Here is a 26,899-nt window from a genome sequence, read left to right as displayed (position 1 = left end):
GAGTGACAGGATGGGGCGGGGCGGCCGGAACCATTTACTCCTCGGAGGTGAGTTAAGGCCCCCAAATCCGGACGCCCCCCCCCGGAGCTCCCCAAATCTTTCGGAAGGGGGACCCTCCGCGCCAGCGAGGGGAATCTGTGCGTGCATGTGGATCAAGCCTCCAGAGGCAGCAGAAGGAGCGGGAACGCAGCTGGGGCAGCGTGGAGGCGTCCCCGGTGCCCCCGCCGCGCTGTTGGTATGTCCCTACGGGCTCCGCCCCCTCCCGTTTCCCGGCGCCGGGGCCCGCATGGCTGCCGGCACGCGCCCGGCGGCCGCACCGCGGTCCAGAGCTACCATGGCCCAGTGGAAGAAGAAGAAGGGGCTCCGGAAGCGCCGGGGTGCGGCGTCCCAGTCCCACAGCAGCGACTCGGAGGACGGCGAGTTTGAGATCCAGGCAGAAGATGACGCCCGGGCCCAGAAGGTAGGGAGAGCAGGGCTTTGATACACGTCGGAACCCGAGCCCCTGCTCCGCCCGGTGCATGGCAGTTCCCCTAGCTGGGGAGCGGGCACGGCTGAGGATGGGGACAGATCGGCTGGCCGGGCGGTCAGGGCAGGACCTCCGGCCTGAGCACGTGTGCCAGGACCCTCCACACCCGGGGTCCGGACTCCCGAAGCCTCTGTATTGGGTAAGCTGGGGGCCTGCGGGCCTTCCTGGCTGACGCTTGGTCTGGCGCTTCTCATTGGCTTATTCCTGGCCAGCGGGGGCGGATCCTGGTTTCCATTCGTCCAATGAAAAGTGCGGGTGCTGAACATTGGACTTTTGAGAGTTTGGGGGTTCTTCGGAGGACGAATTAGGAGAAGGCTGCACCTCGTGGCTTTGAGACAGCGATGCCCCCAAACCTCTGGGAAATTAATAATAAACTCGCGTCTGTTGATCACTTACTGTGTGCAGGCTCCGTGCTAAAAGCCTTTATAAGCCTTATCATTTAATCCCCACATCAACCCTGCGAGCTAAGTATTTATCCTCCTTTTCCGGAGAAGGAAACAGAAGCTTGGAGGGGTGAAGTAACTTGACCAAGACCTCATAGCTTGTGAGTGGAGAGCCAGGATTCAAATCCAGGACTGTATGGCTCCAGGCCCTGTGCTATGTCCGTTACTGAGTGCTAAGTGTATGCAAATGGTGGCGGGGGGGGGGGGGGGGGGCGGCGGTGCAGGTGTGAGCCCCAAGGGAGCAAAAGAGCTGTACAGGCCTGTTGTTTCTCACAGCCTTGTGCTTAGCGGATGTCTGGCATAGAAGACTCTGGGTATAATAGATGAATGAGTGGGCGTTTATATGAAGAGAGCCCTCTCTGCTCTTCAGAAGTAGGGACCAGATGGGGACCTTATTCCATCTCAACCGAGCCTCATACAGCAGGTACTCTATAACTAGGGACCAAGGCACAGCCATGTGTTCGACCCCTTGTACCGGCTGTGGGAGTACACATGGGAGAAATTGCTTAATCTCTCTGTGTGTGCCTCAACTTCTGCACGGGTAGAAAGTAGTCGATTCTATGTGCCTCAAACACTGTGGAAAGGAGGAATGACAGTGTGCAGACATTCTGCTCTTCAGTAAATATTGCTGGGGCACCAGTGTGTTGCAGGCACTCTGTTATCACGTGTCTAGAGCAGGGGTAGGTTGGCAAACTTGCCCTGTAAAGGACCAAATGGTAAATAGTTTAGGCTTTGCAGGGTCATAGACGGTCATGCAACTGTCTACTTTGATTTTGCTATGATCTTTTAAGATTTAAAAATTATTCTTATCTCAGGGACTGTACAAGACAGGTGCAGCTCTGACCTAGAGGGTTGTATTGGACCACAGAGGAGCACATAGGGAGGAATATAGACTCTGAAGCCAGCGTTCATATCCCTTACTGGCTGTAACTTTGCCAGATCACTTCACCTCTCTGCGTGTCAGTTTCCTTCTCTGTAAAAGACACTAAGTAATAATAGCTGCTTGACAGTGTTGTTGTGAGGAGTGAATTAATTTATACGAACGCTCAGCACAGCACCTGGCTTATAGTAAGTGCCATATAAGTTTCAGCCATTATTATGAATTAGTGTTTTTATAAATGTTATTTCTGAGAGGAAGAAGGCAGTGCTGTAGTCCAAGAAGGCTCCCCAGAGGAGGTGTCTGGGTATGATTTAATTGTGCTAGAACAAGTGGGTGGCAGAGACAGGAAGCCAGGAATGAGAGAGACCAGATCTGGGGAGGAGTGATGATCAGAAAGGGTGTGAGGGAGACAGGTGCAGGACAGACTGGAAAAGTCTGGTACCTCATTCATAATAGATGATTCGATTGGCTTCCCAAAGTTTTGAGGGCTCTGAATAACTAGTCTGGATGATAATGATGATGGTACCACCATCTGGGCACTGTCCTAAGCTTTACACACACCCATTTAGTCTTCCCAACACCCTATAAGGCATATGCTCTTTTCATCCCCATTTTTGTGATTGGGGAACACAGGCTCTGGGCGAGGAAGTCCCTGGCCTGAGGTTTCACAGCTGCAAGTGACAAAGTTGAGACTGAAACACAGGCAGTCTGTCTGTAGAGCCTACTCTCAGACCCGCTGCCCTGTCTTTGTTCAGTCAAAGGAGAGCCCTTTAGCAGAGAAGTCACGTGATCTCACAGGAGCATCAACACCTTGAATGAGGGCTAGTTGGAGGGGCCTGGCAGCAGGACAGCCCCCTTCCCTAGTCCCCAGTGGTCTGACTGTACCTGGAGTGATGCTGCTTCTCTGTTGCTCCCTCCCAGCTGGGACCTGGCAGACCCTTACCCACTTTCCCCACCTCGGAATGCACCTCGGACGTGGAGCCAGACACGCGGGAGATGGTGCGAGCTCAGAACAAGAAGAAGAAGAAATCAGGAGGCTTCCAGTCCATGGGTGGGTGAGCCAGGCATCTGGGAACTTGGGTCAGGGGAGCCACAGGGGTCATCATGGCCTCCGTGATCTGTTCCAGACTCTGCACTGTGGTAGGCTTGGGTGGATGGAGGCAGCAGATAATCTCCAAGCCAGTCACGGCCTTCTTATGGGGGCAGCGGGCCTGACAGAATGAGAGAACAGTTAGGGCAAGACTCGGGGTGATGCTGTTGCAGGAACAGGCAAAGATATCTGGGGGTTGAATGGTAATTAGACATGTGTAAAAGCCAAAAAACACTGTAGGCTAAGTTAAAGTAAATGCTGTATTGGAATGTATTTGCAACTGTGTGACAAAGAGCTAATAACCTTAATATATAAAGAGCTTTTATAAATCAATAAGAAAAAGACAGTCACCCAGATAGAGAACTGGGCAAAGAAACAAGTCATCTCCTGTCCCTAAATACTTCCCACCAGCCTCCAAGAGATGCAGGACCTCCTCTGCCTAAAACAAACCCAGTTCCTCAGTGTCATCCCAGGCCCCGTCAGTGTTCAGACCCCCATTGTCTCACGGCATTATGTATGTACATATATATGTATTAGTTGCTTAGTCATGTCTGACTCTATGATCCCATGGACTGTAGCCCACCAGGCTCCTCTGTCCATGGGAATCTCCAGGTGAGAATACTGGAGTGGGTAGCCATGCCCTCCTCCAGGGCATCTTCCAGACCCAGGGATCAAACCCAGATCTCCTTCATTGCAGGCAGATTCTTTACTGTCTGAGCCACCAGGGAAGCCCACGGCATTGAGTGTTCATGTCAGAATCCAAATGCAGTTCATACCCCACAATCAGTAAACTTGTCCTCTCAGTCTCTATTAATCCATCAGCTTTGTTCTATTGCTTTTCTTTTTTTCTTGCTGTTTATTTGTTTATGCGACAGTCATTTGTCCTATGTAGTTTTCAGCCATGTGTCATAGGGGCTTCTCCAGCCCCCTGGCCATTCCTGTGTCTTTCCCAGGCCTGAGCTACCCAGTCTTCAAAGGCATCATGAAGAAGGGCTACAAAGTGCCGACACCCATCCAGAGGAAGGTACGGGGCGGGGATGCTGTTGCGGGTCACAAGGAGGGGATGCCAACTCGACCTGTCCATCTGGCCTCTTGACATTCTCCCCTTGTCCCAGCCATCACATCTGTTGTCCCCTCTTACTCTGGCCGAAGCCCCACGAGCTTCCCCATTCACAAGTGGAGAAAAGTCAGGGCCAGCAGGGCAGATGCTCGACTCGGGGCATCTTTGCCACTTAAGCTTCTCCCTGCTCAGTCCCTGCCCCGACAGCTCACAGACACTCCATCATCACCCACTGTCATCTCATGATAGTTGTCCTCAGACATTTAGCCAAGAGGGAGACAGCGTTTCTCTGGGATCCTGAGGAGGAGGACCAGACGGGGAGGTAGAACCTGGCTTAACCGGAAGAGAGGTGTCCCAAAGGTTGAAAGGGTTGGGGGTAACGGCCGCTCATCCCTGGAGCTGTGCACACCGGCTTTAACAAGAGTGGGAGCAGAGCTGGGAGACAGGCCCCGCCCCTTCCGCTGAGATGCCCCAGGACTTGACGCTCCGGATCACGTGGTTCATGGGTGCAGGAACTGACCCCTCCCCTGCCCCGCTCATTCCCCTGCAGACCATCCCAATGATCCTGGACGGCAAGGATGTGGTGGCAATGGCCCGGACGGGCAGCGGCAAGACCGCCTGCTTCCTCATCCCCATGTTCGAGAGGCTCAAGACCCACAGCGCCCAGACTGGGGCCCGTGCCCTCATCCTCTCACCCACCCGAGAGCTGGCCCTGCAGACCATGAAGTTCACCAAGGAGGTGTGTCCGGGCGGGGGACAGGGTGGCTAGACTGAGCTGGGACCAGTCAGCGAGGCCTCAGTGGGCGGGGTCAACTCCCATCCTTACTCATGTCAGTTGCTCAGTCCTATCCGACTCTTTGCGACCCCATGGACTGTAGCCCACCAGGCTCCTCTGTGCATGGAATGTCCCAGGCAAAAATACTGGAGCGGGTAGCCATCTCCTTCTCCAGGGTATCTCCCCCGATCAGGGATCAAACCCTTGTCTCCTGCACTGGCAGGGGATTCTTTACCACCAAGCCAACAGGGAAGCCTCAGCTCCCATCACCAGCTCTCAGTCTCTCTCTCTCTGTCTCTCCACAGCTTGGCAAGTTCACTGGCCTCAAGACTGCCCTGATCCTGGGTGGGGACAAGTAAGAGCCCCCTAGGTGCCCTGCATGGTGGCCCCCAAAGCAAGCCTGCCTGGGCCTCCCCATCAGATGGACAGAGCCTGTGCTGCTTGTTAATAACAGCAACGTCTCTGCACGTTCCTGAAATACCAGCAAGGGGAAACATACAGTAAAATACCGAAAGAAATTTCCCACACAACTCAGACGCAGGTTCTGGTGTTCCTAAAGGAGAGCTGGAAGCACCAGGGTCACCCGTGTCTTAATATGCTTGATTTGGGGCTGTTTCAGGTGGAATGCGCACAAATCAAGGGGGCGTTTGTGATAGCTCAAATTTTCAAAACACTATGTTTTCCCTGATGTGCTTATACCGTCCTTTTGAGGTAACAGGCACCACACCTGTTTTACAGATGAGCCAACTGAGGAAGTGATGGGCCCAGAGAGCCACACGGTGGTCTGGAAGTAGAGCTAAGATTAGCGTCCCTGCCCCGTCCCACATTTTCTCCCTCACAGGGCGGCCCCTTCTTTATTCTCTCAGGATGTCACTGTCACCAGTCACTCTTGATTCTTACTGAGAAAGTGTTTTTCTTTTCAGTGCTCTTTTGCCTACATTATAATTTATTATCTCTATTGCTGTGGTTGTCAGAAATAACCTCCATAAGCTGGACCTGGCCCAGAATTCTGCCTCCAGGCTCCTACAGGTGTCCCAAGGTGTTTTCAGAGGAGAACTAAAGTTAGGGATGTGTGCTTAAACAGTTTGAGAACAAGGACATAGAGATCCAGGACACCTGCTTCCAGGTGGAGCTGAGAGTTCCAGGGTTAGTTGCTAGGTGGTGCTGTGGGTCAAAGGCAGTTTTGTTTCGATCTGAACATTTCGAGTGGAAGAGATGGATTCTATGGTTGAGTCCTTCTCGTTGGAGAACTTTGTTGTTAGCAGTCCTTTTGTATGTTTGAACTTATAGCCCTTGTCCCGGCAGTGGTTTTGCCTAGCATCTCAGCAATAGCTTTCCCCCAGTTCCAACCCTGGGATCAGGGTGTGGGACTCATCTAGGCATTTGGAGATGGGAAGGGAGAGAGACAAAAGAAACCTATTCAATCAAGCTGACAGACATCCTCTCTTTTTCCTAGGATGGAAGACCAGTTTGCAGCCTTGCACGAAAATCCCGACATGTGAGTTTGTGGGCTGGGGATGAGGCTCTGGGGTCCCTTCCCCAATGGCCAGGGCTTGGGGAGTGAGAGGAGGGCTATGCTGGTGACCCTGGACCCGGGTGACCTGGCCGGCACAACTACTTCCAGAATCATCGCTACCCCTGGGCGCTTGGTGCATGTGGCTGTGGAGATGAACCTGAAGCTGCAGAGTGTGGAGTACGTGGTATTCGATGAGGCCGACAGGTAAGGCTGCAGGAGCATTCCCAGGCACTTGTGTCAGGGTTGGCCAGGAGGGAGGGCTCTGCCAGGAGAGACCTACGCAGCCCAGATTAAAGCAGTGTTTCTCCAAAGTGGGCCATAGACTGCAGGTCATGTGAGAGTAACAGTTCTCCTTTTGTATTAGGAATATTGAAAAGAATAGTAAAACAACAAACACATGATTTCAGAGATAAAAAGTAGCACAAGGCTGAGCACAGACTGGAGCCAGACAGGGGTGGGAGCTGATCCCAGCTCTGTGAACTTGGGCAGATCCCTGAGGGTCCGTGGGCCTTGGTGGCCTGCCTCAGCTACAAAGTGGGGATAAAATAGTGCGCACAGGGGAAGTTTTATTCATATAGAACCATGCCTGAGCCAGAGTGAGGGCTGGTATCATTTATTTGAACAATGACCTCCCTGGTGGTCCAGTGGTTAAGACTCTGCACTCCTAATTCAGGGAGCATGAGTTTGGTCCCTGGTCAGGGAACCAAGATCTTGGATGCTGCACAACGCAGCCAAAACAAAATAAAGCATAACTGAGACCAGGCCCAATGTACTGAGGTCATGACTGCTTAGGATAAGGTTGTCAAATAGAGAAAAAGGGATCTGAGTTCCAGAAGCATCTGTCCAGGTGACAGAGAGCAATGAGGGCAGGATGACAGGTTTGGAACTCACTGGAATGGAAGCCCCTCTCCTGACCCTGCCCTGCCCTCTGCCCTCCCAGGCTCTTTGAAATGGGCTTCGCAGAGCAGCTCCAGGAAATCATCGGCCGCCTCCCTGGGGGCCACCAGACTGTCCTGTTCTCTGCCACACTGCCCAAGCTGCTGGTGGAGTTCGCCCGAGCTGGTGAGGGGGCCGCAGGAGCGGGGCTGGGGGCTGGGAAACTCATCAGTACCTGGGGGGTGGTGGGGGTGGGCAGTCTTGACTCTCAGCAACTCCCCGCCCATCCTCCTCCATTGCCCACCGCAGGCCTGACTGAGCCCGTGCTCATCCGGTTAGATGTGGACTCTAAACTCAACGAGCAGCTCAAGGTGAGGCTCTGCCCGTGCCCCTCCCCCAGCCCGCGGGGTCAGGAACCCCCCCCCCCCCACCCCGACCCCGCGAGCCAACCCGAGTAACCTCTCTCCACAGACCTCCTTCTTCCTGGTGCGGGAGGATGCCAAGGCCGCGGTGCTGCTCCACCTGCTGCGCAACGTGGTGCGGCCCCAGGACCAGACGGTCGTGTTTGTGGCCACCAAACACCACGCGGAGTATCTCAGCGAGGTGAGCAGGGACGCCCCCATCCCCTCCTTCTTGTCCTGGGGACCAACACCTACTCCAGCGCCAGCTCGGAGCTGCAGTTCCGGATTCGGCCACCAGAGAGCAGCACCAGAGCGGCACTTGGGCCTGGCCAGAGCTCTGTCCATTTTTTTTAATTCTTTGAAGATGTTATGAAAAATTTCTGGAAATGGAAAAGTCAACCCACTCCCAATATTCTTGCCTGGAGAATTCCATGGACTGAAGAGCCTGGTGGGCTACAGTCCGTGGGGTTGCAGAGTCAGACACGACTGAAGTGACTGAACACACACACAGACACATGCAGATACACACACAGAGACAGACACACACATGAAAAGTTTCAGACACATACCAAAGTCAGAAAATAGCATAATGAACTTTCAGGTACTCAGTTATCACTCACACCCAGTCTTGATTCATCTCTAATAGTCGTCGCTGCATCCCGGGTGTTTTGCAGTGTGTCTCAGCTGTCGCATCATTTTTCTGCAGGTTTTTGGTATCCCGTGTTTCTCTTTTTTAAATTGAAAGATAGCCTGCATGCTGTAAGCTGTATGAAGAGCGCTAATCTTACGTGAGCAGCTTTTCTGCACGTGTACACCTGTCACCCTCCTGGGGAGCGAGTCCTCCAGCCCCCAAGGCTGCCCGGGCCCAAGTCAATGCAGCCACCTCGGGTCAGCCACACCTGGAGTGCGTTATCTGAGGACACAGGTCACTGGGTTTCACTCACGTGACACCGTTTCACGGGGCTTCCTCTGTATGGCTGCTGGAGTCACTGATGAATAAAACCAAAATCATCATTTTTAAAGAGCAGTTACCACTTTCACAGTGCCTCCTGTGTTGTGGGCCCTGTTCTCAGCACTGTGTGTATTAGCTCGTTTAATCCTCTTAACAAAATTTCAGAGAGGAAACGTACTCTCCCCATTCCATAGAAGAAAGTGAAGGCGCAGAGAGGTTAGGAAAGTTGGGCGAGGCCACACAGCCTGTTAGTGACTCAGGAGGAGACGTGTGTTTCTTACAGTAGCACTTGCAGCCTCCCTGAGGGAGACCTCTCTGCACGTGTCATGTTTTTTTGACACTCAAACCACCTTGCAGAGGTGAGAGGTGATACGAGTCCCATTTATACTGATGAAGATACCAAACCGAGGTCACCCAGCGGAACCGGGGTTCAAACTGAGGGCACCCGACTCCAGAGCCCGTGGTCTTGCCACTGTGTCTAACCCCTCTCCCTGTCTCCGGTCTTCACCCCGAGCAGCTGCTAGCAACCCAGGGGGTGAGCTGTGCCCACATCTACAGCGCGCTGGACCAGACGGCCCGCAAGATTAACCTGGCCAGGTTCACGCATGGCAAGTGCTCGGCCCTCATCGTGACTGACCTGGCCGCCCGGGGCCTGGACATCCCACTGCTGGACAACGTCATCAACTACAGCTTCCCCGCCAAGGGCAAGCTCTTCCTGCACCGCGTGGGTAAGGAGCCCACGGCTGGACCGGACCCCAGCGGGGGCACCAAGTCCCGGCAAGGACTGAGGGTGCAGGAGTTGAGTCCTGCCACTCCTGGTGGGGAACCAAGGCCCAAGGAGGGGACCAATCAATCAGATTCTCTGGGGAGCGGATCTGTCAGGCAGCCTCAGACTCTTAAGGAGGTGATGCTCCCGAGTTTTCTGGGCTCCCCAGTCCTCTGCTTCTCTTTGCCTTCAGGGTCCTTGATGATGCGACCCCTCTTCCCTACAGTCTTCTTCCTAAAACTCCTGGGGACCTTTGTAACCTTTGCACAGCAGCCTGACCCATCTGCCTCCTGCTCCATCAACTGCAGACAGGGTCTCCTGACTCTCCACTTTATCCAGGCAGCCTGTCAGGCCTGGCCAGCCCACCCAGGGCAGCCCACACCCACATGTTGAAGCAAAATTTGAAAATGGAGCAGAACACCTAGAAGGCAGGACATTCCCCTCCTGGAAGTCCCCCACCCCCACTGTGATGTGGCGGCCACAGGTGCTCGTCATGTGAGGTGCTGGTCCAGGTGTTCTGCTTGCTTTTGTCTTCACAACAACCCTGTGCAGTGGGTACCAGCCACACTGGCCCCACTTTACAGATGAGGAAACCGAGGTAGGGAGGTTCAGAACTAGCCAGGTGTCACACAGGTAGCAAAGCGGGGTGTCTGGGATTCTTTTTTTCAAATTTTGGTGAAATATACATAAACATAGAGGGATCACGTTAACCACTTTCAGCTGTAAGTTCAGTGGCATCAAGTACCATCACGTTGTGTAACCGTCACGCACCTTCTTTATCTAGAGCATCTTTGTCTTAACAAACTGAAACCCTCTACCCATTAATCTAACTTCCTCTTCCCCCTCTCCAGCCCCTGGCAACCATCAGCCTACTTCCTTTTTTCTTCTTTTAACTCATAAATATGTTTGTTATATTTATAAATACAAGTAAATTAAGTAAGTTAGTGTGAGAGAAGCTTCTGGTGGGCTGGTTTCTTTCAGTTGTCTTGCATGTAATTGAACATTGTCGAATGGGTAAATTCCAGCCACCCATGGTGGGCGGACCTTTGGGGTGCAAGGGAGCCTCCACCTGGGTCTCCAGCCTCGTCTCCCCGTTGGCGGCTGCGTACTGTACCCTTGATTCTGTTGCTTTGGGAGGGCTGGCCCTGCACATCCCTTGAGGCATCTCAGAACCCCAAAGGGAATTTCTCGTGTGCTACATGACCAGCAGTGTGAATCAGACCACCACAAACAAAATCTTCCAAACATGGTGACATGGTTTTTGCAAGATGCAGAAACAAGCCAAAGTGTCATGTTCTCCGTGGACTTACTTAACACAAAAATAGACTTACACTGAATGTTCCTTTAAAAAACAAACAAACAAACTTATTTTTATTTACTTACTTATTTGGCTGCACTGGGTCTTGAGTTGTGGCATGTGGGATCTTGAGTTGTGGTACATCAACTTTGAGCCGTGGTGCGTGGGATCTAGTTCCCTGGCCAGGGATTGAACCCAGGCCCCCTGCATTGGGAGTGCAGAGTCTTAGCCACCGGACCACCAGGGAAGTCCCCACACTGGCTGTTCTCGCCTGTAACCTTCTTCTTACCTCTGTGTACATCAGGCATGTTTTCCATTCATCATCTAACACCATTCTGTGACCGGGGTCGGCAAACTGTTTCTGTAAAGAGCCAGATGGTAAATATTTTAGGCTCTGGAGCTATGTAGTCTGTTCCAGATCTCAGCCCTGGTAGCCTGAAAGCAGCCTCAGACAATTTGTAAATGAAGGAACACAGCTGTGTGCTGATAAAACTTTATTTACACAGTTAGGCTGGGGCTGGGTTTGGCCACAGACTGCAGTGTGCAGCCCCTTTCCTCAGCTGTGCAGTACACATCCCAGGTGATAATCAGCTAATTAACTGACTGTCCTTACGTCTTTTAAGTGATTTCTGGTTTGCGGCTCTTCCGACAGAGGGAATGGGGTCCCTGCAGTTGAATCTTTGCACCCTGGGTTATTTCTCTGGGAAAAATCACCCATAGTGGGAATGCCTGAAGACCTCTGATACGGATGAAAAGCAGTGTCTTGCGTCTATTTGTTTTAAATTTTATTGATTATTTATTTGACCGCGTTGGATCTCAGCTGTGGCACCCAGGGTCTTCACGGCATCACGCGGGATCTTTTGTTGCGGCTCACAGGCTCAGTTAGTTACTTTGTGGCGTGTGGGATTTTAGTTCCCCCACCAGGGATCGCACCTATGTCCTCTGCATCTCAAGACGGATTCTTAACCATTGGACCGCCAGGGCAGTCTCTCTTGCATCTTTTTCTGCTGACGTCCCAGGGCACCGTGTGGGCTCACAACCTCTCGGGCAGGTAGCCCCAGTGACTCTCACTGCCCTGCCCCCTTCATAGGTGGGACATTGTTCAGTCAGGTGGGGCCATGGCGTGGCTCTACTCTTAGGGCTGGGCACGTGGGACTAGTGCTGGCTCTGGGGTCCTTTGCCTTTGTCTCCGTCTGACCACCTTCCCCTGCAGGTCGCGTGGCCCGGGCCGGCCGAAGTGGCACGGCCTACTCCTTGGTGGCCCCCGACGAGGTCCCCTACCTGCTGGACCTACACCTGTTCCTGGGTCGTGCTCTGACCCTCGCCCGTCCCCCTGAGGAGCCCTCAGGTGAGTAGAAGCTGGAGCAGGACTGGGTCCCCCTGGAGTTCATGATGTGGACAGAGGGTGGAGGTGGGCCACACTGTCCTGCTTGGGATTTGACCCCAGGGAAAGATGTCTGTATTTGAAAGACAGATAAAGAGCCAGATAAGGGCTTCCCCAGAGAAGGCAATGGCACCCCACTCCAGTACTCTTGCCTGGAGAATCCCATGGACAGAGGAGCCTGGTAGGCTGCAGTCCATGGGGTCGCTAAGAGTCGGACACGACTGAGCGACTTCACTCTCACTTTTCACTTTCATGCATTGGAGAAGGCAATGGCAACCCACTCCAGTGTTCTTTCCTGGAGAATCCCAGGGACGAGGGAGCCTGGTGGGCTGCTGTCTATGGGGTCGCACAGAGTCGGACACGACTGAAGTGACTTAGCAGCAGCAAGGGCTTCCCTGGTGGCTCAGGCAGTGAAGAATCTGCCTGCAATGCAAGAGACCTGGGTTCCATCCCTGGGTCAAGAAGATTCTCTGGAGAAAAGAATGGCAACCCACTCCAGTAGTCTTGCTTGGAGAATCCCATGGACAGAGGAGCCTGGTGGGCTACAGTCCATGGGGTCACAAAGAGTCAGACACAACTGAGCGACTCACACTTTCACTTGAAGAGTCAGATAGTAAACATCTTGGGCCCTGCAGGTCACCTGATGCCCAGAAGCTCCTCGTCTGTGGCCTTGTAGTGTGAAATTAGCCACAGATAATACAGACATGAGTAGAGGCGGGTGTGATCCATAAACCTGTATTTATAAAAACAGGCGGAGCCACTTGATAAGTGATGGTTTCCCTTGTGGGGCTGATTTTAGTGACTCAGGACCCAGAGCAGGGCTGGGAAGGGGCCTCGGGCAGAGGACGGCCTCTGACTGGGGCTCCTGGCGGGCGGCAGGCACGGAAGGTGGGGATGGCGTACTGGGCCGGGTGCCGCAGGGCGTGGTGGACGACGAGGACTGCGGCCTGCGGACCAGCCTGGAGGCGTCGCTGGAGCTGCGGGGCCTGAACCGCGTGGCCAACAATGCCCAGCAGCAGTATGTGCGCTCACGGCCGGCGCCCTCGCCCGAGTCCATCAAGAGGGCCAAGGAGCTGGACCTCGCCGGGCTGGGCCTACACCCGCTCTTCAGTGAGTCCCTGTGTCAGGCGGGTGTGAGGTGGACTCCGCAGAACCTACTGGACCTCATGCCTCTCTCCTTCCCTCCTGCCAGGCTCTCGCTTCCAGCAGGAGGAGCTGCAGCGGCTCAGGCTGGTGGACAGCATCAGGAACTACCGCTCCCGGGCGGTGAGTGCAGGCCCCGGGTCTGGCTGAGCGCCTGACCCCACAGCAGGACCCGAGCAGGGAATCCTCTCAATCTGCGGCTCTAGCTGTGTCAGCATCCCTAGAGCCAAGGTTCTGCTTGTTTTGAAGCCATCCCTGCTGGTACACAGCACGTTTTCCAGGCCTTCCATACAGATGGGTAGACTGGGGCTCATAGAGGTCAGTGAGACGTCCTAGGCCTGTTAGAGGAGGTGGCTATAGCTCTTATCTCCTGACTCCCATTGGGATGCCTCCTGTGTCTTTTGTCTATGGGAGATGCCCACAAAAGCAGGAAAGGCCTGCCAGCTGGAGGAGAAAAGGAGAAAAGGAGCTGGAAACCTGCATGGTTAAAAGCACTGGTTTGGGATCCAGTGAACTTAGGTTGAAATCCCAGATCTAGCGTGTCCCAGCTGTGTGACCTTAGACCTGTTACTCACCTTCTCTGGGCCTCCCTCCGTAATTGTGAAAAGCCAGGAATGAGTGGAAGGGAACTGGGAGGAATACCAGAGAGAGTACAACAAGTGGGGGAGGCTGGAGTTGGGGAGGAAGCGGCCAGTGGGTGAAGGCCTTGGGTGTCCCCCCGCTACAGACCATCTTTGAGATCAATGCCTCCAGCCGCGACCTGAGCAGCCAGGTGATGCGCGCCAAGCGGGAGAAGGACCGCAAAGCCATCGCCAGCTTCCAGCAGGGACGGCAGGAGCGGCAGGAGGGCCTGGTGGGCCCAACCCCGAGCCTCCCAGCACCGCAGGAGGAGCAGCCTGAGAAGGAGGAGGTGGCAGGAGAGAGTGTAGAGGTGCAGGCCCCACCCTGGGGACCCTGGAGTCTGGCCTGGGGGTGGGGAAAGGAGGGTCAAATCCCAGCAGCCCGTGGGGCTGACCTCAGGGCTTTGAGCCATTGCTAGGGGTGGAGGCAGTGATCCCAGTCTCACCTCTGACATTTGAGGAAACCAGTGACCCAGACCCAGCCTCCCTATCTACAGGATGAGGTTGTGGTCTTGTCCACCATCCCTTGCCTGAAGCCCAGGGGGCCAGGTGTGTTTTAGGACTCAGAGTCTTTACGGTGGGTCCCTTGTGGATGACATCACACCCTCAGCAGGGTCTGGGGTGTCACCGCCATGAAATGCTTCAGTTTCCACAGTGCGCTGGGCTGGTCCCCACTCCGAGGGGACAGACACAGCCTCTTGTCGGCTCAGGTCCGCTTTTGCTGCCAAGTGAATCTCAGGAAAGTTCATTTCTGGAATCTGGTAGACGAGGGCACTGCAGCCACGTGACCGCGGTACACAGTCCTGGGTCCACTGGGCAGATTGAAGACGGCACATGGAGGGTTCCCACAGGCCCAGGTGGCCGTGGCGTTGTCATCATCGCCTGTCTCGGCCTGGGGTCTGGGCAGGTGGGAAGGGGCCGAGTTGGCAGCAGCGGAGGCTTGACTCGGGCAGGGTCAGGCACTGGGCCTTCGTGACCAAAGGCAAGGCTGGGGAACCAGGGTGTCCCATTCACCTGGTGGGTAGGGCCCTGGGCCTGCTCTTCTAATGCTTGATGTGGAGAGAGGGTCCAGTAGGCAAAAAATACACTTGAAGACCCCCGGACTAGTCCATGTCATAGAGAGCAAGGCCACCCACAGAGGGATGGGGGACTTAGTCATGTGACTGGGGGCCTGAGCTGGGCCTGGCACATGGTGGGGCTCACCCTGGTCGGCATCCTGCCCGCCCCCACCCTGCCAGTCCTGCCTCTGCTGGTGCTTGGGTCCTGATGAGGACATGGAGGGTCCCGGAAGCTCCTGGCCCTAGACCCCAGCTGGGCTGGCAGGTGGGGAGGCCAGTTTGCTCCCTGGGGGCTGCAGGTGACGCTGGGCCTCTGTCCGCCAGGACGTCTTCACGGAAGTTGTCGGCCGGAAGCGGCAGCAGCCAGGACCCCACCGAGGAGCCAAGAGGCGGAGGGAGGAGGCTCGCCAGCGGGACCAGGCGTTCTACATCCCCTACCGGCCCAAGGATTTTGACAGCGAGCGGGGGTGAGTGGCTGCTGGTCCTGGCGGGGGTGGAGTGGGGTGGGTGTTTGGGCCGCCCTCCCAACCTCAGGGTGTCTCTCCACCCCCCCCTCTGCAGCCTGAGCATCGGCGGGGACGGGGGCGCCTTCGAGCAGCAGGTGGCTGGTGCAGCGCTGGACCTAATGGGAGACGAAGCCCAGAGCCTGACCAGGGGCCGGCAGCAGCTCAGGTGGTGAGTGAGCCAGCCGGCACACCCCTCCCATGCCCACCTGCCCTCCACTTGGTCCCCACAACAGGCGTGTGACCCCCTGACTGTCCTGACTCCCGTTTGATCCCCTAGAGCAGGAATTATGTCACCTCCCACCCCTCACTGGATCCTGTGGAGCACAGATCATGACCCCCCACCCGCCAGTCCCCATGTGGTCATGCCCTACAGGGGTCTTGACCCCATCTGCCGTTCTGGGGGGCTAGTCTTTCTAGACAGGGGCTCATGACCCAGTTTGCCCACTAGAAATCTGGTTTGGAGAAGTGATGTGACTTAGTCCAGGGTCACAGAGCCAGGAGGTGGTAAAGTGGGGGGTTGGGAACCCCCCAGGGGGCCCATGCCCCTGACCCAGACTCCTAGGTTGGACTAATCCCCAGACATCCCCCCCCCAACACACACTATTTTTGGAGGCCTGGGATGCCAGGGAATGGTGAGGAAGGGCAAGGAACGGGCCTTAACGGAGCACCTGCTGCATGCCAGACGCGGGCATGCCGCTTTCCTTGAATCCTCCCAACAACCCGATGAGGGGTCAGAGGGACACAGGCCTGGAGGGGAAGCGGGCCACCTCCTTCTGCGGCACACCTCCCAACTCCTCCCACAGGGATCGGAAGAAGAAGCGGTTTGTGGGACAGTCAGGACAAGAGGACAAGAAAAAGATCAAGACCGAGAGTGGCCGCTACATCAGCAGCTCCTACAAGCGGGACCTGTATCCTGGAGGGCGGGACTAGAGGGGGCGGGGCCAAGCTCTTTCAGCACAGCCACTGTAGGTGGGGGGCGGGGTCAGGAAGGGCGTGGTCTAGCTCAACCACCCCAGCTTCCTATAGGTGGGGGCTAGGGAGGGGGCGGAGTCGAGCGGATTCAACCACCAAACCCTTTTAGGTAAGGGCTGTGTCCTGGTTGGGGAGGGGAGCATGGTCAACCCTAGGAGTGCCAGGGGCATCTCCATGCCGCAAGCAGCCTCCTTAATGCAGCCCCCCAGCTACCAAAAGTGGAAACAGAAACAGAAAATCGATGATCGTGACTCAGAAGAAGAAGGAACTTTTGACCGCCGTGGCCCAGAGCGAAGAGGTGGGAAGCGTGGCCGAGGGCAAGGTGAGAGCCCTGGGAGGGTCGTCCTTAAAATACAGGCTGCCAAGTAGTACATTTGGTCAACTCGGGTACTTGGTCCTCTTGGCGTGGCCTGGGTCCTTCAGCAGGTGACAGACTAAAGTGGGCAAGGGGTAAAGAAAAAGTGAAAGTGAAGTCGCTCAGTCGTGTCCGACTCTGCGATCCCAAGGGCTGTAGCCTACCAGGCTTCTCCGTCCATGGGATTTTCCAGGCATGAGTACTGGAGTGGGTTGCCTTTTCCTTCTGGAGGGGATCTTCCCTACCCAGGGATTGAACCCGGGTGTCCTGCGTTGTAGGCAGACGCTTTACCCTCTGAGCCACCAGGGAAGCCCTGGGCAAGGGGTAAAGTGCCCTCCCAGAGACCTGGGAGAGTGGGCTGGGGCTGAGTGACCATGGACAAGTCCCTTCTCCTCACTGACCTCTGATTTCTCTCCTGCCAGAAGAAGATTAAGCTACAGCCTAGACGTTACAGTCCATAGAGTCAGGGATTGGAGCCTGCCTGGGTCCCCAGTGCCCAGCCTAGAGGAGGTGCTGAAAAGCCTTTGTTGAGTGATTTCTGATTGTGATAGTTACACTTAGGAAGTCTTACTGTGGACAGGCCTTGTTCTGAACACTGCACACATAATAACTCATTTACGTCTCTCTGGGACCTTGGAGGTAGATGCTATTCATAATTCACAGGCGGGGAAACTGAGGCACAGAGAAGTTATGTCATTGTCCGTCAGATCACAGCTGGGATTTGCACCCAGCAGTTTGCGCTAGAGGGTCCATGCTGTTGCCCATTACAGTAGACTACTTAAGCCTTATTCAGCAGTTACCACCTGCCAGATGCTGGGGCTTGAACACAGAATGGGAGTGGGGACAGGGGAACACCTGGGAGGCTTCTGGGAGGAGAAGACATTGGGAGTCGACCCAAAAGCTGAGCTCCTGGCATCTCTGTCCCAGCAGGTGCACCCCAGCCCTGCACCCCTGGCACCCCCGCAGGCCGCGTGCTCTCAGAGCTCAAGACCAAGCAGCAGATCCTGAAGCAGCGGCGCCGAGCCCAGAAGATGCGCTTCCTGCAGCGTGGGGGCCTGAAGCAGCTCTCTGCCCGCAACCGGCGCCGAGCCCAGGAGCTGCAGCAGGGCGCCTTTGGCCGGGGTGCCCCTTCCAAGAAGGGCAAGATGAGGAAGAGGATGTAAGAAGGTGACACAGCCCCGCGATTCCTCCGTTGGTCCAGGCGTGGGCATCAGCAGCGTTCCCCATGTACCGCTGTGTGCCTGGCCCTGAGTTGGGTGCTGGGGGACCTCCCTTGGTCCATGCAAAGGAGTGCCGCACAGCCACAGAGGGACAGCAGCTGCCTCTGCCTAAGACGGCACATTTGAGTAGGGTGTTGAAGGGTTCATAGGAGTTTGCCAGGTAGGCCACAACCTGAGCTGGCACCTCAGCTGCTGCTGCTTTTCGTGCTGCTGTTTTTCAGTTTCTCAGATTCAGAGGTGGTGGCCCCATGGGTTTGAGCCCTGAGTGCTTGAGGCCCAGTGATGTATTTTTAATGTAATAAACCTTTATTGAGCACCTCCAGTGGACCAGGAGCACAGTCTGCTTGAGGAGTTGGAAGGGACAGACCAGGGTGCTGGAATTCCAGCTGGAGTGCCGACGAGATGAGAGCGTGTGGGTGGGTCCTGTGTGGGTTCTGCTGATGTCTCCACTTTGCTGATGAAAAAAGTTAGGCTCAGAGGATGGGTAGGTTGCCGGGGTTTGAGGACCTTGAAATTGGCCCTTGGGTCCCTTCCTCCCACCAGAACAGGCTTGCAGCTGGGACTGGATGGTGAGAGGCAGATGCGATGTGGGGTCAAGGATCTGAGCATACAGTGCTCCTCTTGGCTGCGAAGAGTCCACCGCATACCCAGAGGTCAAAACCTGTCCTGACCTCTGCCTTCCTCCAAGCCCTATGCTCCTCAAGCCCCTCCTGGGGGCCCTGTGAAGGTCATGGGCTGCATCTTGCAGCTGGGTTCTCAGACTGGCCATCCCTTAGCGCCAGTCCATAGTGGAGGAGCCTTTGTGAGCAGACGCCCTGGGAATGGTGTCCACATGTGACCCTCTTGCTGGTCCTTTATTTTACTTTACTTACCAAACGCTCATCTAGAATTTCCCTGAATTTTTGTGCTAGGCCCCGTTCCAGCCTGACAAACATCAGCTGGCTTAAATGCCCCCACTGCCCTGGGAGGGAGGACCAGGTACCAGGCCACATGCTGGATGTGGTTTGGGGGCCCCATGTAGCTCACATTTACTTAGTACTTGCTCTGTGCCTCTTGTGTACACCCCACTGCCATCTGAGCGGGCACAGCCCTCCCATCTTTCTGGTGAGAGCCACTCAGCCCACACCCCACAGGAAATGTGCGGCTCCCCTGTCCTCCGGCTGGGTCCCTCGAGGGGTCCCTCTCCCACTGCTCACCTGGGTCGGGTTAGGAGGTGGGGGCGGCGGACTCAGCCTCACGGAGTCCGGCCAGCATGGCGGAGAGGTCCAGAATGGACAGCTTCACCTGGGGTTGCAACACAGCCAGAGTCAGATCCCAGCTCCTGAGTGTCCAGTCCCCACCTCTTAAAACACCGGAGGATGCAAAGCAGGGGTGGGAGATAGAGACTTCTATTAGATAGCAGTGATGTTGGCTCCCCAGGGGCAGTGAACCTGGTCTAAACCCTTCTGGGTTTTTTAAGCCTCAGTCCAACATCTCAATCAAAGCCTCCCAAGCAATTCGTTCACAGGTACTTTTCGGTTTTCTAGCTGGCTATCACCTGTATTATAGTTGAGTTCGTATTTTCACTTACATCAGTTCTTTTTTTTTTCTTTTTAGTTCGATCAGTCATGTTCATTAGTGTATGATCTACTCTCATCTTCTCCTTTATTTTGTTTACATTAAGCTGTTTATTGATACGAGTTTAATGAACACCCATTGATCCAGTGCCAAGACCTAGAACGTGATGGTACTCTTACCTTGGGCTCTTCCTTCACCTTTGTCACTGAAATAAACATCTGACAAGGAAACTATGTCTCCACCAAAAGTGGAAAGAGATTAAATTACTCCTTGTCATAAGTGGGGGTAACTGGAAGAATAACAATGCAAATGAAACCAGGTTACTGAATTCTGGCAGCTACAGTTGCCCGCAATAGATGCGAGTCCCAGGCCCTGGAGACCAGGGGTCATTACGGGCATTAAAGGCATAATTGTCACCACCCCCACCCCCCCAACACCACTGAACCTTTCTCCTTGGAAAGATCAGAGGTTGGTTGAAAAGGGACTGGCTTTTGCCTGTTACTTCATACCGAGCCTCTGTCCCTCCTAGAGTCTTCTTTTGTCCCTTGGGGTACCTGAGCCGCACTTAAGAGAACAGTGGTGTACACATGAATCTGCCTGACTCAGGATGTGGCACTAAGGTAGGCTCTGGGGATCCAGTTCTTGGCATTTGGTTGGAATTCTGGCCTCTGAGTACAGGACAGGAGTGAGATGGGCTGGGGCAAGGGTGGGGTGCCTTGCTTTGCTTCCTCCACTTCTCACAGGGGCTGTGCTTTGAGGACCCACTAGAATCCTAACAGAAGGGTCAAACGTTAGAAACGCCCTCCCTCCAGTGTAAACCAGGTCACGTGTTCTACCACCTTACAAACCTGAGTGAATACAAAAACCGGGCATCTTGGACACAGTGACCTTTGTGATGCCATTGTGCAGAAAGAAAAACCACTGTACAGCCCTGTCTTCACACTCCCCAGGGGAAGCTAAGGCTTGTCCATGCAGGAGCCAGAGGGTCAGGAACTAATTTAAAAAACTCCTGGTTTTATCAATGTTGTCGCTTGCGCTGTTTGATCCTAAAATGAACTCTTGGTATAAACGTACTGTATCCATCAGTATATACCCTGGCTGAGTGCACCATGAGGCCGCTGAGAGCCAGAGATGGTCCAGCTTCCTTCTGTCCTTGCAGCAGAGTCGAGACCAATCCAAGGCTCCCAGGCAGGGGCCTAGGCAGCCATACAGCTAGGAGACTTGGCTCTGATCACAGAGACAGGGTCATGCTCAACCCAGAGAAGGTGTGATCACAGGCACCGTATGTTCCCAAAGGTTGGGGACCTGGAGGTGAGCTGCAGAGGGGTCCGCACCTGCTCCAGCTGCCCCTCGGTGTCCTCGACGTCTAGGGCGGGTGGCCGTCTCTGATGCTGACACACCAGGTGGTACATATTGAGTACTGCCATCCTGGTGCGCCCCAGAAGCAAGGTCTTCTCAGCCGCCGTGTTCTGGATCTGAATCCACTTGGATTCCTGGAGAACACCCCGCCCCTTGCCCCATTAAGGTGTGAGCCGTTCTGAGACGGCCTGGAGCCCCATTCCCCTCTGCTTCCCACAAGTGAGATCCCGATAGGCTCTCTCAAGGAAAACCGCCCATGAAAGTAGTGTTGCCGCATCTCTTATTAACCCCGGCTCTCCTCGCGGCGGTGGGAGCCTGGGGTCCCGGACGCCCACCTCCTCCGGCCTCGGTACCCAGTGCAGCGTGCGCTCCCGCGCCGACTCCAGTCGCTCCAGGAGATGCGCTCGCCGCTGGCCTTGCAGAAGCAGCTCGTCCTGCCAGGAGTCCCGCAGCCGCTGCAGCCGCGCGCGCGCCTCCTCCAGCTCTGCGAGCCGCTGGCGCTCCGTGAGCCTCAGCGCCGCCTGCATGTCCGCCAGCCCGTCGAAGCGCGCCACCAGTTCGGGGACCTCTTGGAACTGGGATGAGGTCGGGAGTGGGTACTCACAGCGCCTGCGGCCCCCTCCCCTCCCCTCCCCACGCTCAAACCCCGCTGCTCCTTGCCCAGCTGTGAAATGAGGGCATCACACATCCCTGCGCCCTAAGAGTTAAGTTACTCCCGCCCCTCCCCACCCCGTTTCGATTCCTGGGTTGGGAAGATCTGCTGGAAAAGGGATAGGCTACCCACTCCAGTATTCTTGGGTTTCCCTTGTGGCTCAGCTGGTAAAGAATCCGCCTGCAATGCGGGAGACCTGGATTCGATCCCTGGGTTGGGAAGATCCCCTGGAGAAGGGAAAGGCTATCCATTCCAGTATTCTGGCTTAGAGAATTCCTTGGACTGTCCATGGGGTCGCAAAGAGTCAGATACGACTGAACCGACTTTCACTACCCACCTCTACCGCTAAACCCAGCTAAGTTTCACTGCCTGTGATTAATGTTAATTCATTGTTTCATTGAACTAATACCGAGTTCCTGGATTCCCCCTCCCCCACCTGCATATGTGTCTTTCAGTAGGTTATCTTTCTGAGTCTCAGTTGCACCGTCTGTAAAATGGGGTAGACAGTAAGATTCACTTCACTAGACCTTAGGGAGAATTCAAGAACAAAGCGTGTTCCTGGCATACAGTTAGTGCTCAGTAAGTGGTGACTCCCGACATACAGTCAGCGCTTCAGTTTCCAAAGGCGTCCTTGAGGCCGTCGGGGCTGCACGTGACACTGAACCCCAAAACCTCCCGCAGGGCGCTCACCTCGGGCAACAGCTCCAACATTTGCCCCAGCAGGCGTGCGCAGGGTTCCAGACGCTGCAGCCCGCGCTGCAGCCGCGCGCGCTCCCGCTGCAGTTCGGCCAGTTGAGCCCGGAGCCTCAGCGCCTCTGCCTCCCGGCGGCCCGCCAGGTGCCGCTCCTCCTCGGCTCTCCGCAGTGCGCGGCTGCGCCGGGCCTCGGCGTCCTGGGATAGGGGGATGGAGAGAAGACAACGACCTCAAGACTTGGGAGCCTGCAGAGCTCGCCGCAGCCACTCCGTCCCAATATTCACACGTAGAGTCACGGGTTGCAAACAGATGGCCCGCGGGCCAAATTCAACTAGAATCTTTTGGGTCCCTCACTCCTCTCCCACGCTTTCTAAAATGCTTCAGGCAGTGCGTATTTCCCACCGGTCCCTTTTATATTGGTAAGCCAACTTGAAAAACAAAACTTTTTATTTTGTATTGGAGTATAGCGGATTAACAATGTTGTGATAGTTTCAGATGAACAGCGAAAAAACTCAGCCATAAAATATGCATGTATCCATTCTCCCACAAACTCTCCTCCCATCCAGGCTGCCACATAACACTGAGCAAATTTCCCTGTGCTATACAGTAGGTCCTTGTTGGTTATCCGTTGTAAATATAGCACTGTGTACATGTCCATCCCAAGCTCCCTAACTATCCGTTCCCCACCCATTTCCACCTGCCCGCCAGCCCCCCTGTCCTGCCTCCCCAGAAACCATAAGTTCCTTCTCTAAGTCTGTGAGTCTCTTTCTGTTTGGCAAGTAATTTAATTTGTATGATTTCTTTTTAGATTCCACATATAAGGGATGTCATACAATATTCCTTTTCTGCCTGATTAACTTCAGTACGTATGACAATCTCTAGGTATGACAACCATCCATGCTGCTGCAGATGGTCTTATTTTATTCTTTTGAATTGGGTAAACCCACTTTTTAAGTTTCTGTGACCTGTCTGGCTCCTATAGGATTGTGACTTTGTGACCTCTGCCTTGCCTCCCCCCACCAGTCTCCACATACCTGCAAAAACTTTTCAAAGCGGATGAATGACCCCTTTAGCTCCTGCTCTTTCTGTTCCAACTGTTCCCATCGCTGTTTCAGGGAGGCCTTTGTGGTCTCGAACACCTGGCCGGTAAGCAGTGGGTATCTGTGTGTGTTTGGGGTTTCAAGTCATCCAGCGTTTTCAGGTTCATATTTAACTCTGCTCATCTTTTGCCCTTGATCTTGCTGCTGCACCCTGGCTCATATCTACCTGTGGCCCCCCAGTACCCATGATGAAGCCCAAATTCTCTCCAGTAGCCCCTGCATGTCAGCATCCCTGCTCTTCCTTCAGGCCTCAGCTCACCCTGTCTCCTTCGACACTGTTTTCCAGACCCTTACCCACCTGTGTTTTGTCCTCACCTTCCTGTCTTTGTATATGCTGTCCCCTCTGTGTGTTTCTCCCTTTTCACCCTATCCCTCTTTGCTGGAGAAGCTGACTTGCCCTTCAGCCATCCTTAAGACATCACTTCCTCCAGGAAGTCCTCTGTGACCACCCCTGTGTAGAGACAGGGGCTTTCTCTGGGCTCCCGCCATCCCTGCTCAGTGCTTCCTCCCTCACAGCAGTCACTACCCAGACACTTGTCTGTTCTCTTCTCTAGGCTGTGAGCCCATGAGGACAGGGACTGTGGTGAGACGTCTAGATCCCAGGGCATACCCTGCACACAGTAGCTGCTCAGTGCACATTGATTTGCACCAACCACTGATCTCATTTGACCCCCATTTGACAGATGAGGAAAGCAAGGCTCAGCACAGTGGCTTGTCTCAGACCTTGTAGTAATAAGTAGGCTCCATCACTTTCTCATCTTTTTTTGGAGGGGTCTGGAGTCCCCCAAAAGTTTCAGGGACTACATTGAGTGGCTCACCTCCTTCTGGGCCTGAAGGCCCCGATCTGCATCCATCAGCTCCTGCCTCTTCTCCAAGAGACGCAGGACTGGGGGAACGTGGTCCGTGTTCTGCTCTGGGATCTTCCTGGAGGGGCAAAAGGAAGTGGGGGTAAAGGAGGCAAGAGGTAGGGCCCCCAAATTCTCCAATGGTGCCTAACATGCCTCTATTAGCCACCTCCTGGCTGTGGAACTTTTTACTCATTCAGCAAATTGTCCTGAGAATTTACTCTGTGCCAAGCACTGTTCTTGGCACTGGGGGGTGCAGCCTTGGTCAAGACAGGCAGATCCCTGGTCTCCAGGAGCTGGCATCCCACTGGGGAACACAGAAAAGAAAGCTAACAAATAACAAACAATGCTAGGGACTTCCCTGGATTTCCTGGTGGTTCAGATGGTAAAGAATCTGCCTGAGATGTGGAAGACCCAGGTTCGAACCCTGGGTCTGGAAGATCCCCTGGAGAACATGGCAACCCACTCCAGTATTCTTGCCTGGAGAATCCCCGTGAACAGAGAAGCCTGGTTGGCTACAGTCCGTGGGGTCACAAAGAGTTGGACACAACTGAGCAACTAACACTTTCACTTGCACACTTTCAGAGACTTTGCTGGCAGTTCAGTGGTTAAGACTCCAGGCTTCCAAAGCATGGGGTGCAGGTTTGACTAATGATCAGAAAACTAAGGTCTGACATGCTGTGTGGTGCAGCCAAAAAAAAATAATAATAAAAATAAACTATGCTGGGACATGGTAGGGACTTAGATGAAAAAGTCAGCAGACTAAAGGAAATCTCTCAATAGGGATATAGACAAGTCTCTGAGAAAGGGATATTTGAGCAGAGACTTGAAGGGGAAGAGGGAGGGAGCCATGTGGATGTTGCAGGGAACAGATTCTAGGCTGAGGGAAGAGTCAGTGCCAGACCCCAAGAGAAGGACCTTGGTATGTAGAAGGAGCTGCCAGGAGGCCAGTGTGGTGGGAAGGAAGGGAGGAGCAGAGTGATGGGAATTGAGATCAGAGAAGTTATGAGGGTCAGACTGCTGTGGGCTGCGATGAAGGGGGTCTCTGGCTTTGACTCTGAGTGAGATGGGAAGCATGGGAGGGTTTGGAGCAGAGGAGGTGCCCCTCTGGCTGCTCTGGGGAGCAAGGCCAATAAGAGGGGCGGGGCAGCTTCAGGGGGCGCGGGACAGATCACAGGATAATGTGGAGAGGATGTGATTCTGGTCTGGGTGGCTCCGTAGAGAGCTAAGGAGCGGTGGTTTCTGGATACCACTGGAGAGCAGAACAGATGGGGTGACGAGGCGGTGAGAGAGGAGTTCAACGGGGAACCTCGATGCTGGAAGGATGTTGTTGCTGATGCCAGGCTGAGTGGGGAGCAGGGAGGTCAGCTCTTCCGTAAGGCCAAGTTGAGACTGAGTTGCAGGTTGATCTCTGTGGGGTAGGGTCTAGGAGACTGAGATCTGGAGCCAGGCTCCCAGGAGAGAGGAGAGGCTAGACCCAGCCCCGCAGGGTCAGCTGTGTTGGAAGCAGGAGGGATGTGCTATCATTCCCCTTGGCTTGTCCAGCTCTGGTCCAGGGGAAACCCTCCCGTTTTACTGACTCTGAGACTAAAGTTGGGGGACTCCCCTAAGTTAAGAGTCCACACTCGGGCTTCCCTGGTGATCGAGTGGTTAAGAATATGCCTTGCAATGCAAGGGACACTGGTTTGATCCCTGGTTTGGGAAGATCCCACATGCCCTGGAGCAGATAAGCCCACGCACCACAACTATTGAGCCTGCAAGCCGCAACTACTGAAGCCTGCACTCCTAAAGCCTGTGCTCTGCAACAAGAGAAGCCAGCCACCACCATCAGAAGACCATGCACAGCAATGAAGAGCAGCCCCCACTCACCTCAACTACAGAAAGCCCACGTGCAGCAACAAAGACCCACCACAGCCAAAAAAAATCAGAATAACTAAATAAATACATCTTAAAAAAGAGTCCACACTCCCGCTGCAGAAAGCGCAGGTTTGACTCCTGGTGAACGTGAAAGCAGTAGTCACTCAGTCGTGTCTGACTCTTTACGACCCCAAGGACGGGAGCCCACCAGGCCCCTCCATCCATGGAATTCTCCAGGCAAGAATACTGGAGTGGGTAGACATGCCCTTCTCTAGGGGATCTTCCAGACCCGGGGATTGAACCCAGGTCTCCTGCATTGCAGGCAGATTCCTGGTAGAGGAACTAAGATCTCACATGCCGCACAGCCAAAATATATATATATAATGATATATGAAATGATACTGAAGTTGGGACCCCCTCCAGCCACAGTGCTGAACAAGGAGGACAAGCTTCCTCCAATCTTCCTCTAAAATGTAGTTTGCAGGGACAGGGTACGAGAATAATTCCTTCCCACCTTGGGTCAAATGATTTCATCTCAACTGGGTATCAGCTAGGGGTGGGGCTCAGGCACAGATCAGAGCCCTGGATTATTGACCCAGCTCTGCCCTAACTACCCCTGAGACCTTGGGAAAATTGCCATTTCCTTCAAGCCTCAATGTCTTTCTCTGGGAAGTGGGGCCATAAACGCCCACCAAGAACTGCCCAAAGAAGCCAGGATACAGGGGGGTAGGAAGGGGCCAATCCACCCACTCCTGCCCACCCGTCCTGCCTGCCTCTCAGTGCACCCCGCACACCACTCACGTAGACAGTTTCTCTTCCAAAACCAGTTGGAAATATTCCTCCCAGGGCACTGCCATTCTCCTGCGGTTGCCCCGGGCTTGCTTGCTTTCTGGAATTTTGCACAAGTCTAGGAGACCCTGGGGGCTTCTGAAGGACGGTTTGCACGCTCAGTACTCCCGGAAGGCAGCCACCCAGCAGGCCTTGGTTGCCTGGGC

General features: G+C 54.6%; 2 protein-coding genes across 10 annotated transcripts; one reads left to right on the top strand and one right to left on the bottom strand.

Annotated features, from left to right (window-relative positions):
• Window positions 1-267: 267 nt before the first annotated feature.
• On the top strand, window positions 268-18,162 carry DDX54 (DEAD-box helicase 54). 2 transcript variants are annotated; one of them, XM_086348081.1, is made up of 20 exons: window positions 268-460; window positions 2,771-2,900; window positions 3,893-3,963; window positions 4,550-4,738; window positions 5,080-5,129; window positions 6,231-6,272; window positions 6,399-6,494; window positions 7,231-7,352; window positions 7,476-7,537; window positions 7,638-7,769; window positions 9,037-9,247; window positions 11,796-11,930; window positions 12,846-13,076; window positions 13,159-13,232; window positions 13,837-14,040; window positions 15,112-15,254; window positions 15,349-15,462; window positions 16,097-16,201; window positions 16,475-16,587; window positions 17,551-18,162. In XM_086348081.1, the coding sequence occupies exons 1-20, from the start codon at window positions 287-289 to the stop codon at window positions 17,781-17,783; spliced, it is 2,631 nt and encodes an 876-aa protein (XP_086204207.1). In that variant the 5' UTR covers window positions 268-286; the 3' UTR covers window positions 17,784-18,162. The 2 variants fall into 2 exon arrangements, with proteins under 2 accessions (XP_086204207.1, XP_086204206.1); XM_086348080.1 differs by having other exon boundaries at window positions 17,548-18,162.
• CFAP73 (cilia and flagella associated protein 73) lies at window positions 18,126-26,899 on the bottom strand. 8 transcript variants are annotated; one of them, XM_086348131.1, is made up of 8 exons: window positions 26,706-26,899; window positions 24,021-24,126; window positions 23,137-23,241; window positions 22,099-22,299; window positions 21,110-21,331; window positions 20,732-20,890; window positions 19,037-19,124; window positions 18,126-18,294 (listed from the first exon to the last, which is right to left on the bottom strand). In XM_086348131.1, exons 1-7 carry the CDS (start codon window positions 26,759-26,761, stop codon window positions 19,047-19,049), a joined length of 927 nt encoding a protein of 308 aa, XP_086204257.1. In that variant the 5' UTR covers window positions 26,762-26,899; the 3' UTR covers window positions 18,126-18,294; window positions 19,037-19,046. The 8 variants fall into 8 exon arrangements, with proteins under 8 accessions (XP_086204257.1, XP_086204254.1, XP_086204253.1 ...); XM_086348128.1 differs by having other exon boundaries at window positions 18,126-18,465; window positions 21,092-21,331; window positions 26,706-26,888; XM_086348127.1 differs by having other exon boundaries at window positions 21,092-21,331; window positions 26,706-26,888.

This window comes from Bos grunniens, chromosome 17 (assembly GCF_055505025.1).
Source record: "Bos grunniens cultivar Pamir isolate PY7600 chromosome 17, Bosgru_T2T1.0, whole genome shotgun sequence".
Lineage (NCBI taxonomy): Eukaryota > Metazoa > Chordata > Mammalia > Artiodactyla > Bovidae > Bos > Bos grunniens.
This window is presented reverse-complemented; position numbering and strand designations above follow the sequence as displayed.